At 42.5% G+C, this 18,376-nt stretch overlaps 1 protein-coding gene across 1 annotated transcript; it reads left to right on the forward strand.

The window, feature by feature from the left end:
• The first annotated feature begins 1,324 nt into the window (after positions 1–1,324).
• LOC115192267 (non-specific lipid-transfer protein) lies at positions 1,325–14,452 on the forward strand. The gene is made up of 6 exons (XM_029750574.1): positions 1,325–1,466; positions 2,551–2,650; positions 8,102–8,231; positions 8,409–8,488; positions 12,472–12,568; positions 12,715–14,452. The coding sequence occupies exons 1-5, from the start codon at positions 1,423–1,425 to the stop codon at positions 12,565–12,567; spliced, it is 450 nt and encodes a 149-aa protein (XP_029606434.1). The 5' UTR covers positions 1,325–1,422; the 3' UTR covers position 12,568; positions 12,715–14,452.
• Positions 14,453–18,376: the final 3,924 nt, after the last annotated feature.

Raw genomic sequence — 18,376 nt, forward strand, 5'->3', positions numbered from 1 at the left:
AAAATTTTGTACTGGCCCCCCGTGGGAATCGAACCCACAACCCTGGCATTGCACACACACCATGCTGGCGTTGCAAACACCATGCTCTACCAACTGAGCCACAGGGAAGCCACATTCACCGTTTTAAAAAGCAACTCCAGTGTAGATTTGTCTTTGTGTTTTAGGTTATTGTCCAGCTGAAAGGTGAACTAATCTCCCAGTATCTGGTGGAAAGCAGAATGAACCAGGTTTTTCTCTAAGATTTTGCCTGTGCTTAGTTCCATTCTGTTTCTTTTTTATCCAGAAATCTTTTGCAGTATTACTTTAGTGCCTTGTTGCAAACAGGATGAATATTTGTATTCTGTACAGGCTTCCTTATTTTCACTCCATCAATTAGGTTAGTATTGTGTAGTAACTACAATGTCGTTGATCCATTCTCAGTTTCCTCCTATCACAGCCATTAAACTCTATGACATTTACATTTTATTAATTTAGCACACACTTTTATCCAGAGCGACTTACAAGAGCAATTAGGGTTAAGTGCCTCACTCAAGGGCACATCGACAGATTTTTCACCTTGTCTGCTTGGGGATTCGATCAAGCGACCTTTCGGGTACTGGCCCAAAAGTACGGCCACCTGCCGCCCTTTATGGGGGAGGGGAAGATTCTTATGACATTGCCAGTAGTAAGATTTGAGATCAATATCCAAGAAGACAAGGCCTGTAGCTTTCAAATGATTTGTCACTTTTCTATTTTATTATTTATTTTATTATTATTTTATTTGTTATTTTATTTATTTTTTAATTTGGGGGGTGTACCCCCCCCCCCCCCCCCCATACGCACCAGGCCTTGTACATGACCCAAAACAACCGTTCAGAGTTTAACAGGTTTTAAAGTGGTAGAAAAAATGTATATTCTAACTCAAAATATGTCACTAAACCACGACTTATGACGCGAGGGACAAGACAATTTCATGGTACTGATCCTGTTCGACAATCTATTTAAAAAATGGTTTGCAATATAAATGTCTTACATATGTTTTATTAAAAATAAAACCATTAAATAAATGAAATATAAAAATAATAGGGCATAAAAAGAGCAAGGCTTACAAGTGAAATTAGTTGTTTAAGGCAGAATAAGATCGTGTGATTGGAATAGTGGCCAATAATACTCATCAACACATGAACAAAGATGTTAGTTATTTGGTCAGATAGGCTGAGAGCAAATTCGGCTGTTTTTGTGAGAGAAAAAAAACAAAATCAAATCTAGGTAAAAATCTTTGGCTCCAAGGAACAGTGTAATAGAACTCTGCATTGAAGATCAAATCATCGCCCTCTCGGTTATTGACATGTAGGGTCTTGCAGAGAAGCATAACAAGGAATTCCGGTTTCGAAGTTTATTCACAACACAGCAAGCATAAGAGCTGCATCGGCCTGTTTGAAAATGGTTGTTTCAAATTTCAAAATGCGCGAATCACAGGTTGTAAGGTGAGAAATACTTCGACTTAGTAACATTATCACAGCCATTTAATTGCCACTCGTTTCCTCGCATTATTCATCTGGATCGGGTCAACCCTGTGAAACGCAAGTGTGGAGCTATGCTAGCTGCTGGCTAGCTCTTTGAAAACAATGACAACTGCTGTGCTAACACATGACTTGTGTAATAATAACAGGATAGCGAAACCTTGCCAACCTGACAAGTATTATATTCCTATGGAATCCATCTTTATTGGTATTACTTTCACACCACATTCATCATATTGCGTTTAGATGTACGTTAAAACTAGATATTAAGTCTAATTATGTAATCAAAGAGCCAACCCTTTTCTACAACTTACATCAAATATGTCTTCTGCTCTGTGCATTTGGACTGCTCTCACAGTGGATGTCAGTCACTGATAATTAGAGTAGTTGACTGACATGGTTTACAGTGCAACACCATCATGTTGTGATTTAGCTTGTAAAAAAACGCAATAGTTCGCAGGAAGCCAGAAGTTAAATAAAATGACATTCCAACTTATTCTGTTGATTGTCTATATGCTTGAGCCCTTGTGAAGTAGGGAATTTGAGAAAAACAGAATGGAAAGTATAATTAAACAGAATTTCCAAATGTGTGTCTGTTGGAGACTCATTCAGCTCCTCTTTGCTTACCTCATGTCAAAATAAAAGTATTGCTTTTTTGTGCAGGTATGGTGCAGGACTTTTATTTTAATATGAGGTAAGCGGAGAGGAAGTAAGTCTACAACATACCTGCACAAAGAAGCAGATTTGTTTTTTATTCCTGCATAAGGGCCTACCCTACGGACAATCTGAATAGTAAATTGAAGTTAGTGCGTAAATACTAGTGTTGCGAAAAGTATCTACTTGTGACTGTGGCAAGAGCCTTATGTAATGAGGACTCTCTCTTTAGCCTGGGTGATCTACCTCCATGCTATACCCCTTTTCTCCTGCTGAATAATCCTAATTGGCTTGTTATAGTTGTAGCCTATCTCACAGGCTCTGTATGTCATGCCTTCTGTCCATTATCCGTCTCTCTCGTTCTCCCCCTCGCGCTCTCTCTCTCCTCTCTCAGCTCCCAGAGAATCCAGGCAGTTAACACCAATGCAGAGAGCAGCCTGGAGAGGTTCAAGGCCTATGCAGTCTTCCAGGAGATAAAAAAGAAGCTGGAGGAGGTACCTTTATTACTGTGTGTTATCTGTTTCAGTTATCAATTATTGCTTCATCCTCTAAAGTAGACTAAAATGGCACAAAATGAAACAATGGCTATTGGAATACGTTCTGCTAATGCTGCAAACCCTCATTCTGTTTTCACACCAACATGTTTAGACCTCTTTTCTGTTCCTTTTCACTGAAAATGTGTATATTGTGACCTCTGATCCATTTCCTCCACACTACAGCCATATGAGGGTTATTCATTCTTGATCCTACCGTACTACATGAAGGAGACAAACTATTTCAATTTCTCTTTCCACTTTGACTGCAGCATACTTGGATCCCTTCCCGGAAACAGGATTTTCTCCATGTCATACAATGATAAAGTTATGTTGTTTGAACCAATCAGATAAATGGTCCTACATTCTATAAAGTTGTGTGTTTATTGGCAGCTGCTTTGCTCCTTCTGACCTCATTACTACTATAAACATCACAAACTAGACGATGGCAGATCTCTCTCCCCCTCACTTGCTCTCTCTCACTCTCTTTCTATCTCAGTTTCTTGCTATCTCTATCTCTCGCCTTAACACAGCCTAGCCATCAGTGAACAGCAGTGCTGTTGGGTCCAAAATACACAACTAGACCTCTATTACACAGACAGAAATAAACGGAACCAAACTAGTTTGCAACTCTTGACTCTGGATGTGCAACATTCATCTCTTGTAGGGATGAACGATATATCGGTGAACATATCGGAATCGGTCGATATTAGCAAAAAATGGCAACATCGGTATCGGCCCAATGTCTAGTTTAACGCCCCAATGTGCAAAACCGATGTCAAAGCTGATGTGCATACCTATATAATGTAGGTACATGGCATAATGATGCCATATAAAATGTTGCGCTATATGTGCAACATAGCATTCCTAAACTAGCCCACAATGTCTGCTGTGTGGATCGAGCAGTCAACAAGTCGAGCAGTCATTTCAAAGAGTAACAACATTTCAGCGAGACAACTCCAAGGCGAAATCCATTAAAGCCAAGATAATGGAATTCATTGCCCTTGACAATCAACCGTTGTCTGTCGTGGGTGATGTTGGCTTTTGCCAACTGGTTGAGCACCGGTACACACTACCAAGTGAGCTATTTTTCAGATGTTGCCCCACCGGAGTTACACAGTAATAGCATCACTGCTGTTAGCTTCACGACATATATATACTATGGAATGCCGTTTGGGTCTTTGCGTGTCAAAAAAGATGTACAAAAAAGTCTGCAAACACCGGCCACGAACGATGTGTTTACAATACCGCGACCGCAACTTCTGGGGTAGCTAGCTTTAGCTTGGTACCTAGCTGGCACCAATACAACCAGCCTGAAAACCAGTAGAACCTGCAGTCATTTTCATTATTCTTGGCAATGATTTAGGAATCCTTGTGAGTAAGTATTAGCTAGGTTGCCACTTGTTGTTCATCTATTGAAATTGAACTTCATTTCATGAAAATACATAGCTAGCCAGCTACTTAACCCTGTTGCCCAAAGCTAACGTTATAAGCAGCCAGCTAGCTTCATCTGGCTAGTGAGGCTTGACTGCACCGGGTTATGTGTTGAGAAGCTAGCCACAATAAGGATTAGGCACAATAGTGGAATTTGCGGTTTGCCTTCAAAATTAAGGTATGTCATTGAGAGTAATGCAAAGGAATACAAATAGTAGAATTATGTCATACAAAGTCCACTATTGTGGCTAATCCTTACTTTGGCTAGCTTCACATAGATGGGTCCGAAAACCATTTAATCAAATAAGAACTGTCTTATAAATTAGGGTTCTTTTAGATGATGACACCTAGCTATATAGGTAGCTAGCTAATTATACCTACTGAAACAGGTTGTTGTTTTGCTATGTTTTTGGGGAAGAATATTGTTTGCATCCATGAGCTAGCTAGCTTATTTTATGACCAGCAGTGTAGGTGCACGATAGTATATGTATTGATAAATCGTTGTGACATATGAAATACGAGTGATGGTGTAATCAATGTGTAATAACTACATAAAAATGTGTGAACCCGTTTAAATTATTATGTGACGTGCAGTCATATTCAGGTACTGATTGGTCAACAAGCTTATTTGACACGTCAAATAGTGTTAAATAGTATTTATTTTTTGACACGCAAATACCCAAATGACGTTCCATAGAAATCCTGGTTAAGAATGAAATGACTGAAGAACGAAATATTACAGTAAGTAAGTGAAAGAAATAGGTTTTGATTTTGTTTTACTGGTAAAGGGGACATACGTAAATAACAACAAAATTACTTTTTGATCTGTGTGTGTGTGTGTAACCTTTATTTAACTAGGCAAGTCAGTTAAGAACAAATTCTTATTTACAATGTCGGCCAAACCAGGTGACGCTGGGCCAATTGTGCGCTGTCCTATGGGACTCCCAATCACGACCGGATGTGATACAGCCTGGATTTGAACCAGGGACTGTAGTGACGCCTCTTGCACTGAGATGCAGGACTTTAGACCACTGCGTCCGTATGTGTTAAGCATTCTAGTACAGTTAAATAGTTAAAAGGCCGCTTTTTTTTTTTTATATATCGGTTATCGGTATCTTTTTTTTTTTTTTTTTGCAAGGAAAATATCGGAAATCGGTATCGGACAAAAATGTCCTATTGGTGCATCACTAATCTCTTGTCCTACTTTAGATTTTACAAGTCTGTCTGGCAGCAGTGGAGCAGTGCTGGCTATCTGGTTCCTATTAGGATCTCTCACCCAGGGCTGGTGCTCCTAGTGGCCGGAGACTTTAATGCAGGGAAACTTAAATCAGTTCTACCAAATTTCTATCATGTTAAATGTGCAACCAGAGGGAAAATAAATCTAGATCACCTGTACTCCACACACAGAGACGCGTACAAAGCTCTCCCTCGCCCTCCATTTGATATATACAACCACAACTCTATCCTCCTGATTCCTGCTTACAAGCAAGAATTAAAGCAGGAAGCACCAGTGACTCGGTCTATAAAAAAGTGGTCAGATGAAGCAGATGCTAAACTACAGGACTGTTTTGCTATCACAGACTGGAACATGTTGCGGGATTCTTCTGATGGCATTGAGGAGTACACCACATCAGTCACTGGCTTTATCAATAAGTGCATCGAGGACGTCATCCCCACAGTGACTGTACGTACATACCCCAAACAGAAGCCATGGATTACAGGCAACATTCGCACTGAGCTAAAGGGTAGAGCTGCCGCTTTCAAGGAGCGGGACTCTAACCCGGAAGCTTACAAGAAATCCTGCTATGCCCTGCGACGAACCATCAAACAGGCAAAGCGTCAATACCGGGCTAAGATTGAATCATACTACACCGGCTCCGACGCTCGTCTTATGTGGCAGGGCTTGCAAACAATTACAGACTACAAAGGGAAGCACAGCCACGAGCTGCCCAGTGACAAGCCTACCAGACGAGCTAAACCACTTCTATGCTCGCTTCGAGGCAAGCAATACTGAGGCATGCATGAGAGCATCAGCTGTTCTGGACGACTGTGTGACCACGCTCTCCGTAGCCAATGTGAGTAAGACCTTTAAACAGGTCAACATACACAAGGCTGCGGGGCCAGACGGATTACCAGGACGTGTGCTCCGGGCATGTGCTGACCAACTGGCAGGTGTCTTCACTGACATTTTCAACATGTCCCTGATTGAGTCTGTAATACCAACATGTTTCAAGCAGACCACCATTTTCCCTGTGCCCACGAACACAACCTGCCTAAATGACTACAGAACTGTAGCACTCACGTCTGTAGCCATGAAGTGCTTTGAAAGGTTGGTAATGGCTCACATCAACACCATTATCCCAGAAACCCTAGACCCACTCCAATTTGCATACCGCCCAAACAGATCCACAGATGATACAATCTCTATTGCACTCCACACTGCCCTTTCCCACCTGGACAAAAGGAACACCTATGTGAGAATGCTATTCATTGACTACAGCTCAGCGTTCAACACCATAGTGCCCTCAAAGCTCATCACTAAGCTAAGGATCCTGGGACTAAACACCTCCCTCTGCAACTGGATCCTGGACTTTCTGACGGGCCGCCCCCAGGTGGTGAGGGTAGGTACAACACATCTGCCACGCTGATCCTCAACACTGGAGCTCCCCAGGGGTGCGTGCTCAGTCCCCTGCTGTACTCCCTGTTCACCCACGACTGCATGGTCAGGGACGACTCCAACACCATCATTAAGTTTGCAGACGACACAACAGTGGTAGGCCTGATCACCGACAACGACGAGACGGCCTATAGGGAGGAGGTCAGAGAATAACAACCTATCCCTCAACGTAACCAAGACCAAGGAGATGATTGTGGACTACAGGAAAAGGAGGACCGAGCACGCCCCCATTCTCATCTACAGGGCTGTAGCGGAGCATGTTGAGAGCTTCAAGTTCCTTCGTGTCCACATCAACAACAAACTAGAATGGTCCAAACACACCAAGACAGTCGTGAAGAGGGCACGACAGAGCCTATTCCCCCTCAGGAAACTAAAAGATGTGGCATGGGTCCTGAGATCCTCAAAAGGTTCTACAGCTGCAACATTGAGAGCATCCTGACTGGTTGCATCACTGCCTGGTACGGCAATTGCTCGGCTTCTGACCGCAAGGCACTACAGAGGGTAGTGCGTACGGCCCAGTACATCACTGGGGCTAAGCTGCCTGCCATCCAGGACCTCTACACCAGGCGGTGTCAGAGGAAGGCCCTAAAAATTGTCAAAGACCCCAGCCACCCCAGTCATAGACTTCTCTCTACTACCGCATGGCAAGCGGTACCGGAGTGCGAAGTCTAGTACAAAAAGGCTTTTCAATCGTTTTTACCCCAAGCCATAAGACTCCTGAACAGGTAATCAAATGGCTACCTGGACTATTTGCATTGTGTGCCCCCCCAACAACCCCCCCACCCCTCTTTTTACGCTGCTGCTACTCTCTGTTTATCATATATGCGTAGTCACTTTAACTATACATTCATGTACATAATACCTCAATTGGGCCGACCAACCAGTGCTCCCGTGCATTGACTTACCGGGCTATCTGCATTGTGTCCTGCCACCCACCACCTGCCAACCCTTCTTTTACGCTACTGCTACTCTCTCTTCATCATATATGCATAATCACTTTAACCATATCTACATGTACATACTACCTCAATCAGCCTGACTAACCGGTGTCTGTATGTAGCCTCGCTACCGTATATAGCCTGTCTTTTTACTGTTGCTTTATTTCTTTACCTGCCTATTGTTCACCTAATACCTTTTTTGCACTATTGGTTAGAGCCTGTAAGTAAGCATTTCACTGTAAGGTCTACACCTGTTGTATTCGGCCTAACATCGGAGTCCTTTTTCCCCATATTTGGACATGACATTATGATATAGTACTGATTTATCATTCTTATGACTTATACTACCTTGTATCTCTGTAGGATGGGGAGTCATTTGTGAAGAAGATTGGGGGGGTGTTTGCCTTCAAGGTAAAGAATGGTCCGGATGGTGAAGAGGCCACCTGGATAGTGGACGTGAAGAATGGCAAGGGTTGCGTTCACAATGACACAGGTAAGAACAGCAAGGGCTGTGTCCACAACGACAGGTCAGAATGAGAGGTTTGGTCCACATTGACAGTAAGAATGTAAAAAGCTAGTTGTATTTTCACAGGCTGTATTGTGATTGTTGTGGTCTCTGTATTTCTCCCTTTCTTGCTCGCCTCTTCCTCTCCTCCTTCTCCCCTTCTAGCAAAGAAAGCGGACTGCACCATTGCCATGTTGGATGCAGACCTGCTGTCCTTGATGACGGGGAAAATGAACCCACAGACAGTAAGTATTACTTGGCCTTGGTGGGGCGTGATTAGACTCAACAAACTCTTTTCCCCCATAGTTGTTAGTAGCGGACTTCTGCTGTTATTACTTTAGGGAGTTGATATGCTGTATTTTAGTCAGTCTCTTTGTTTAAGTTTGCAAACTTAAACAATCTTCTTAGACTTATGGGTGTGAGAGAGGCTGTATATATTCTAATTGGTCCATTTCAATATTGAGGTTTTACATAATGGCGTGGGCTGTACTCCTGCTCTTCATGACCTCTCATTTGACTTAATTTCTTTAGTTAGTCAGTCAGCCAGCCAGTCAGACAACGGTCAGTAGTGAAATAGAAAACCCTACTATGTTATGCTAGCTAACAAGCTTCAACACTGAGTTTTTAAATTTAAATGATTATACAAAATTCTTGCCACCAACAGAATGTTATATTCATACAGTACGGTGCCTTCGGAAAGTATTCAGACCCCTTGACTTTTTCCACATTTTGTTATGTTTCAGCCTTATTCTAAAATTAATTAATAAAAAGTATTTACTCAGCAATCTACACACAATACCCCAAAGTGAAAACATTTTTTTTGCAAATGAAATAAACTTAAACTGCAATACCTTATTTACATAAGTATTCAGACCCTTTGCTATGAGACTTGAAATTGAGCTCAGGTGCATCCTGTTTCCATTAAGCGTCCATGAGATGTTTCTACAACTTGATTGGAGTCCACCTGTGGTAAATTCAATTGTTTAGACATGATTTGGAAAGGGACACACGTCAATATAAGGTTCCACAGTTGACAGTGCATGTCAGAGCAAAAACCAAGCCATGAGGTTGAAGGAATTGTCTGTAGAGCTCCGAGACAGGATTTTGTTGAGGCACAGATCTGGGGAAGTGTACCAAAACATTTCTGCAGCATGGAAGGTCCCAAAGAACACAGTGGCCTCCATCATTCTTAATTAGAAGTTTGGAACCACCAAGGATCTTCCTAGAGCTGGCCACCCGGCCAAACTTAACAATCAGGGGAGAAGGGCCTAGGTCAGGGAGGTGACCAAGAACCCGATGGTCACTCTGCCAGAGCTCTAAAGTTCCTCTGTGGAGATGGGAGAACCTTCCAGAAGGACAAAGATCTCTGCAGCACTCCACCAATCAGGCCTTTATGGTAGAGTGGCCAGATGGAAGCCACTCACCAGTAAAAGGCAAATGATAGCCCGCATGAAGTTGGCCAAAAGGCACCTAAAGAACTCTCAGACCAAGAGAAACAAGTTTCTCTGTTCTGATGAAACCAAGATTTAACTATTTAGCCTGAATGCCAAGCGTCACACCTGGAGGAAACCTGGCACCATCCCTATGATGAAGCATGGTGGTGGCAGCATCATGCTGTGGCAATGTTGATCAGCGGCAGGAACTGGGGGACTTGTGAAGATCGAGGCAAAGATTAACAGTGCAAAGTACAGAGAGATCCTTGATGAAAACCTGCTCAGGACCTCAGACTTGGGCGAAGGGTCACCTTCCAACATGACAGCGACCCTAAGCACACAGCCAACACAATGCAGGAGTGGTTTCGGGACAAGTCTCTGAATGTCCTTGAGTGGCCCAGCCAAAGCCCGGACTTGAACCCGATCGAACATCTTTGGAGAGACTTGAAAATAGTTGTGCAGCGACACTCCCCATCCAACCTGACAGAGCTTGAGAGGATCTGCAGAGAAGAATGGGAGAAACTCCCCAAATACAGGTGTGCCAAGCTTGTAGCGTGATACCCAAGAAGACTCGAGGCTGTAATCGCTGTCAAAGGTGCTTCAACAAAGCACTGCGTAAAGGGTCTGAATACTTACGTAAAAATTTCATTAAAAAAAAAAAAAAATGTGCAAAAATGTCTACAAACCTGTTTTTGCTTTGTCATTATGGGGTATTGTGTATAGATTGATGAGGGGAAAAAAACAATTTAATCAATTTTAGAATAAGGCTGTAATGTAACAAAATGTGGAAAAAGTCAAGGGGTCTGAATACTTTCCGACGGCTGAGTATACAAAATATTAAGAACACCTGCTCTTTCCATGACCGACTGACCAGGTGAAAGCTATGATCCCTAATTGATGTCACTTTTTTTCTATTGTGTTATTGACTATGCTTGTTTATTCCATATGTAACTCTGTGTTGTTTGTGTCGCACTGCTTTGCTTTATCTTGGCCAGGTCACAGTTGTAAATGAGAACTTATTCTCAACTAGCTTACCTGGTTAAATAAAGGTGAAAAAATAAATAACTTGTTACATTTATTTCAATCAGTGTAGATGAAGGGGAGGAGATGGGTTAAATACGTTTTTTTCAAGCCTTGAGACATTTGAGACAAGGATTGTGTATGTGTGCCATTCAGAGGGTGAATGAGCAAGACAAAAAATGTTAGTGCCTTTGAACGGGGTGTGGTAGTAGGTGTCAGGTGCACCGGTTTGTGTCAAGAACTTCAACACTTGGGTTTTTCACACTCAACAGTTTCCCTATGTATCGAGTGGTCCACCACCCAAAGGACATCCAGCCGACTTGACATTTATATATTTGGCATAATTTTCTTGATAAAACGCTTCACTTGTTGATTAACTTCATCAACACAGTCTAGACTTTTGCTATGGGGCACAGTCTTTATTAGCCGGATCCCAACACTGGCCTCCTGATAGGTGATCCCTTTAGAAAAGAGCCCATTCACCTTATTGTTTCTTTAAGTAGAACAAGTTCTGGAATAAAAAAGAACGGGTTCAATATGAGTAACGCTGCGGTCAACATCTGTGTCAATGTCTGTTATTTTACTTTTAATTTGCTCTGTTTGTAGGTATGTCTGATTTGAAGGAAGTTTTGTATACTATATTGTAGTATAGGAACTCAGCTCTAATTTGTAAGGTTAGTTCAGGGCTCTCCAACCCTGTTCCTGGAGAGCTACCATTCTGTAGGTTTTCACTCCAACCCTAATCTAGCGTACCTGATTTTAATAATTAGCTGGTTGATAAGCTGCACCAGGTTAGTTACAACTGGGGTTGGCGCAAAAAATCGACAGGAGGATGGCTCTCCAGGAAGAGGGTTGGGATCTTCATAGTGCAATGATGTCATACTTGTTTACCTTAGATCTAACTGTACTATTATCTATCGTTCAAAAGGTTGATCATGGTCCATTTCTTCTATAGTTTTCCCCCAGTTTATATAATGGTGCTTTTGTAATGGAGGATAGGCGTGTCTTTGGAACTACGGTCTCACCAAGGAAACCTCCAGGGCTTCTGTTACGATGTCTATTGTTGTTGCTTAAGCTGGGTGTACACGACACAAGTACATCGAGTATATCGAGTACATCAGACAACGTGTTCACACTTGTATCTCTGAGAAGGCCTGCATGCTTAGTGCTCACTCTCATATTGAGCTGTAGCCTATATTGGGCAATACAGGAGGGAGAGATTTGTCCATGAATTCTGCCTGTTTAGTTAATCTGGTTTCACTTTTCCCAGTGGTTTTCACACACGCTGGGTGCAGTGCCAAACCCGTTATGGTCACTGTGTTAGTGCTGCCTGCCACACAAGGCGCAGGCAGTCCCTGGCTGTCCTATATGCCCCTCTGGTCTATAGATCCTGCTGCTGCCCCACTTTCCACACTGATGTTCATTTCTCCATTTTAACTCTTTAAACCAGGTGGGAACACACACTACCGGAGTATAGTGCAGGTCAGGAATTATTTCAAAATTGTTTGTTATCCGACCCACTCCAGAAGAGTATTTCACCATTGTGTTGTCTGCATTGTGATTTACTTTTCACTGCTCAAAATGGAGGCTGCGTTATGACGAAGAACTGTTTGGAGAGATGAATTGTGTGTGCAAGATATGTGTTTGTGTGTTTAATAAAAAATGGGCTTGTGCTATGCCCTCCCAAAAAGCATCTGTGAAATTAGTCTTGCTTGCTCGCTTGCTCTCTCTCTGTGTTTTGATTCTAATGACTGACTCTCTATTCTGATCCTTAGGCGTTCTTCCAGGGCAAGCTGAAGATCACAGGGAATATGGGAATGGCCATGAAGCTCCAGAGTTTGCAGCTGCAGCCAGGCAAAGCCAAGCTGTGAGGTAGAACCTGGGGTTACAGTCAGAGGTTACCTCCCTAGCACTATTTTAGTATCAGATCTTCATATCCTAACCTGAATCACTAGGGGTTACAACAACAAAACTGGTCCCAGACCTGCACTAAGGGGTAACTTCTACCATTTCTCTAGCTCAACAGCAGCCACCCCCATCCAACTCTAGTAGTGTGAGGAGAGGAAGGACCCGCACTGTAGTAAGAGAGAATGTGAGGAGAGAAGGATGAGATGGAATAATGGATGAAGAGAAAGACTGTTCTCCCTTTCACTCTCTCTGACCCCTCTGTCTTTTTCTAATATATTAATGACCAGAACACACTAGACTAGAGAGATGCACTATAGGGGTGCACTCTAATCTCAGTCTCCCAACTGTATAGTTAGGGGGCTAAGCCTGCAAATCTGGGTGAAACCCTAATGTATTTGATGCCGTTTATTATTATTCGGATTCTTCCATAAATTGTGTGAAAAAAAAATCTAATTCACTTGAGTTGGCCCAGGAGGGTGGATCTTTGCAAGATGGTAAAGGGCCAAGGGCCAAACCCTCTCATGCAATGCCATGCCAATTGGCCACATGGTGGCACTATAGCAAGCGATTGAAAATGCTAACTTTGAAAGGTCACAACCCTCACCCCTTGTGACCTAGAGACCTAAAATTTGCTACATAGGACCCTCCCCTCGCAAGGAACAAATTTGCCTCCAGGACCCTGAAGGTCCACTATGATAGATTTTCTGCCATTTTAGAATTTTGTATAAAAAAAAACACTAAACATTACTCCTCTGGCACCGAATTACACATCTGTACAACACTTGATACATGGCATCTTTAGACCAAGCGCTCACATGTTTTTCTAGGACAGCATGTCAAACAACATGGCTGCTACTGATCAATAAACATTCATGTGGATGTGTTCTGGCACATGAATGCATATAACTCAGAAACCGATATTCATATTGTAACAACTTGGTACACATGTTCCAAACACTGTCAAGACTCAACATCTCTATGCACATTCAGATCGAACAAACAATGGCGCTATAACGGGCACATGTTTATATCTCTTGATCCGTTTTAACTCAGACCGATGAGTCTAGCTAAGTTATAAAGTATGATTCAGTTTGGCCACATGGTGGCATTGTTGGACAGAATCATTCATGCAAGCTCATTGGCTCATAGAACCCATATTGTTTGAGAAAGATTCTTGGAAAATATTACATTAAAAGCGTATAGTGTGATCTGTTTGATTTTGAGTTCTGATAATTCGCAAGCTTGGTAAGGAGTACAGAAGTAGCTCGTCTTAGGGCAGTTTTTCCAATTTGTCCTGATGGTGGCAAAGTGGGCCCACAGATTGAACCCCGGCATTGCATCTTCCAGCTATATTCGTATATTAATTCAGTTTGATTTATTATGACTCAGAGAAGATCTGTTTGTATGAAAATTATGTAATGAATTTAATCATGCCCCTCATCTGGCAATGTCTGATCTTTTTTCCCCAATAAGTTTCATGTGGTAATGGATCTATTATCACTCTTGACATTTGGGACAGCATAATTCATGTATTGTACTGTCTCAGAGCTGTGCTATAGTCATGTCTCCTTATTTAGCCTTTGTGAGATATAAAACACTGAAGTGCCTCTCTCAGGTGTGCCGTATCCCCTGTTACTTTATGAACAAGTGTAAAACTATTGATAAGGTCTCATCTGATTCATAAAATCTGGAACAAATCTGAATGGATGAACCACTGAATTAATGTTACTGTTTTACTTTCAGCCATGTTGTTGTGACTGACCACCTGAACAACTGATGATGCTAAAGTGATTTCTCCTAAATAAACTCTCTCTGTTACTTGCTAATAAATGCTGCTTAAAAATTGTATTCTCCCTCTTTAAAAATTGTTTACTCATAGATAGGCATGAAGGATAGGAGGTAGACTCATAGATAGCGGGAAATACAGAGGTGAAAGTTGCAGATCCCAATTACTGGAGGCCATACATAGTCTGCAGCTCTACCACTAACCATCATTTGTTATATACTTTCCTTTATTATTTTCCCCTAACCCTACCACCCCTCCCCTAATTGGAGTAAACTGATGGACAACAACACTTAGGCTTCTACTTCCAGCTTATACATAAAATATACTATCCGTAAAATGTATATAGTATGTTAATCATTTGTTTTTAGTCCCATCCTTCAGCTCCCCTCAACCCCTCCCATCTATGTCTGAAAACCATTGGGTTTTGATTTCTATTTGCCATATATTTTTCAACTGTGATGTTTCACAAAAGTTCTGAACCTTTTTATTCTCATAGTTTCTACAGATTGTAAATTAAAGATAAACATTTTCAGAATTAATTCCAGGTAAATGTTGCATTTCTTCAGCCAGTCCTGAACCTGCAACCACAAACAATCTACATATGGTCAGTACCAAAACAAAGGATCTAATGATTCTGTCTCTTCCCAGCAAAATCTGCAGAGCTGGGATGGTTGTATCCCCTAAATATATGTATACACTACTGTTCAAAAGTTTGGGGTCACATAGAAATGTCCTTGTTTTTGAAAGAAAAGCACATTTTTGGTCCATTAAAATAACATCAAATTGATCAGAAATACAGTGTAGACATTGTTAATGTTGTAAATGACTATTGTACATTACTGTCCAAAAGTTTGGGGTCATTTAGAAATGTCCTTGTTTGTGAAATATATATATACACTGCTCAAAAAAATAAAGGGAACACTTAAACAACACAATGTAACTCCAAGTCAATCACACTTCTGTGAAATCAAACTGTCCACTTAGGAAACAACACTGATTGACAATACATTTCACATGCTGTTGTGCAAATGGAATAGACAACAGGTGGAAATTATAGGCAATAAGCAAGACACCCCCAATAAAGGAGTGGTTCAGCAGGTGGTGACCACAGACCACTTCTCAGTTCCTATGCTTCCTGGCTGATGTTTTGGTCACTTTTGAATGCTGGCGGTACTTTCACTCTAGTGGTAGCATGAGACGGAGTCTACAACCCACACAAGTGGCTCAGGTAGTGCAGCTCATCCAGGATGGCACATCAATGCGAGCTGTGGCAAGAAGGTTTGCTGTGTCTGTCAGCGTAGTGTCCAGAGCATGGAGGCGCTACCAGGAGACAGGCCAGTACATCAGGAGACGTGGAGGAGGCCGTAGGAGGGCAACAACCCAGCAGCAGGACCGCTACCTCCGCCTTTGTGCAAGGAGGAGCACTGCCAGAGCCCTGCAAAATGACCTCCAGCAGGCCACAAATGTGCATGTGTCTGCTCAAACGGTCAGAAACAGACTCCATGAGGGTGGTATGAGGGCCCGACGTCCACAGGTGGGGGTTGTGCTTACAGCCCAAAACCGTGCAGGACGTTTGGCATTTGCCAGAGAACACCAAGATTGGCAAATTCGTCACTGGCGCCCTGTGCTCTGCACAGATGAAAGCAGGTTCACACTGAGCACGTGACAGACGTGACAGAGTCTGGAGACGCCGTGGAGAATGTTCTGCTGCCTGCAACATCCTCCAGCATGACCGGTTTGGCGGTGGGTCAGTCATGGTGTGGGGTGGAATTTCTTTGGGGGGCCGCACAGCCCTCCATGTGCTCGCCAGAGGTAGCCTGACTGCCATTAGGTACCGAGATGAGATCCTCAGACCCCTTGTGAGACCATATGCTGGTGCGGTTGGCCCTGGGTTCATCCTAATGCAAGACAATGCTAGACCTCATGTGGCTGGAGTGTGTCAGCAGTTCCTGCAAAAGGAAGGCATTGATGCTATGGACTGGCCCGCCCGTTCCCCAGACCTGAATCCAATTGAGCACATCTGGGACATCATGTCTCGCTCCATCCACCAACGCCACGTTGCACCACAGACTGTCCAGGAGTTGGCGGATGCTTTAGTCCAGGTCTGGGAGGAGATCCCTCAGGAGACCATCCGCCACCTCATCAGGAGCATGCCCAGGCGTTGTAGGGAGGTCATACAGGCACGTGGAGGCCACACACACTACTGAGCCTCATTTTGACTTGTTATAAGGACATTACATCAAAGTTGGATCAGCCTGTAGTGTGGTTTTCCACTTTAATTTTGAGTGTGACTCCAAATCCAGACATCCATGGGTTGATAAATTGGATTTCCATTGATTATTTTTGTGTGATTTTGTTGTCAGCACATTCAACTATGTAAAGAAAAAAGTATTTAATAAGATTATTTGTTTCATTCAGATCTAGGATGTGTTGTTTAAGTGTTCCCTTTATTTTTTTGAGCAGTGTATATATATTTTTTGTCCATTAAAATAACGTCAAATTGATCAGAAATACAGTGTAGACATTGTTAATGTTGTAAATGACTATTGTACCTGGAAATTGATAATTTTTTATGGAATATCTACAGTCCTGGCGCCCATGCGCCAGGAGTCCTGAGACTGTGCATGTGGAGTGAGCATGGAGAGAGATCACGTCCAAACTCCTCTCATGCTGCTGGTGTATTGGTTAGAAAATGGAGAGGGCAGAATGGATCGTACAGAATGGTGGTGGAGGCTCAGGTGAGAGATTTGTTTGCTTGGGAAAATCATATTATTCCCCAGATATTGAAATCAGGACATTGTCAAGGGCCATCCAGTTTCACAGGCATGAGTTACATATGTGTCATTGTGCGGATGAACTGTAACGCTATCTGAAGAAAAAAATGAAGACGCCAGAAGAATGAGTGCCGGGAAGAAGAGGGGTGGTCAACTGTGCCCGAAAATTTATTTAGGTTTGCCATAAACTTTATTTGGGGTATCCGGTTGATTGTGGGGGTCTGCATACTGAGAAATGCATTGTAATTTAGACAGACTTGGGAAAATATACACTACCTTTAAAAGTTTGGGGTCACTTAGAAATGTCCTTGTTTTAGAAAAAAAAACACTTTTTTTTTGTCCATTAAAATAACATCAAATTGATCAGAAATACAGTGTAGACATTGTTAATGTTGTAAATGACTATTGTAGCTGGAAACGGCAGATTTTATATGGAATATCTACATAGGCGTACAGAGGCCTATTATCAGCAATCATCACTCCTGTGTTCCAATGGCACGTTGTGTTAGCTAATCCAAGTTTAGCATTTTAAAAAGGCTAATTGATCATTAGAAAATCATTTTGCAATTATGTTAGCACAGCTGAAAACTGTTGTGCTGATTAAAGCAATAAAACTGTCCTTTAGACTATTTGAGTATCTGGAGCATCAGCATTTGTGGGTTCAATACAGGCTCAAAATGGCTAGAAACAAAGACCTTTCTTCTGAAACTCATCAGTCTGTTCTTGTTCTGAGAAATGAAGGCTATTCCATGTTAGAAATTGCCAAGAAACTGAAGATTTCGTACAACGCTGTAGTCAGATTAAGCAGATGCTAAACTACAGGACTGTTTTGCTAGCAGACTGGAATATGTTCCGGGATTCTTCCGATGGCATTGAGGAGTACACCACATCAGTCACTGGCTTCATCAATAAGTGAATCGATGATGTCATCACCACAGTGACTGTACGTACATACCCCAACCAGAAGCCATGGATTACAGGCAACATCCGCACTGAGCTAAAGGGTAGAGCTGTCACTCTTAAGGAGCGGGACTCTAACCCGGAAGCTGATAAGAAATCCCGCTATGCCTTCCGACAAAGCATCAATACAGGACGAAGATCAAATCAAACTACACCGGCTCCAACGCTCGTCGGAAGTGGCAGGGCTTCCAAACTATTACAGACCACAAAGGGAAGCACAGCCACGAGCTGCCCAGTGACACAAGCCTACCA

This window comes from Salmo trutta, chromosome 4 (assembly GCF_901001165.1).
Source record: "Salmo trutta chromosome 4, fSalTru1.1, whole genome shotgun sequence".
NCBI classification, from domain to species: Eukaryota; Metazoa; Chordata; class Actinopteri; order Salmoniformes; family Salmonidae; genus Salmo; species Salmo trutta.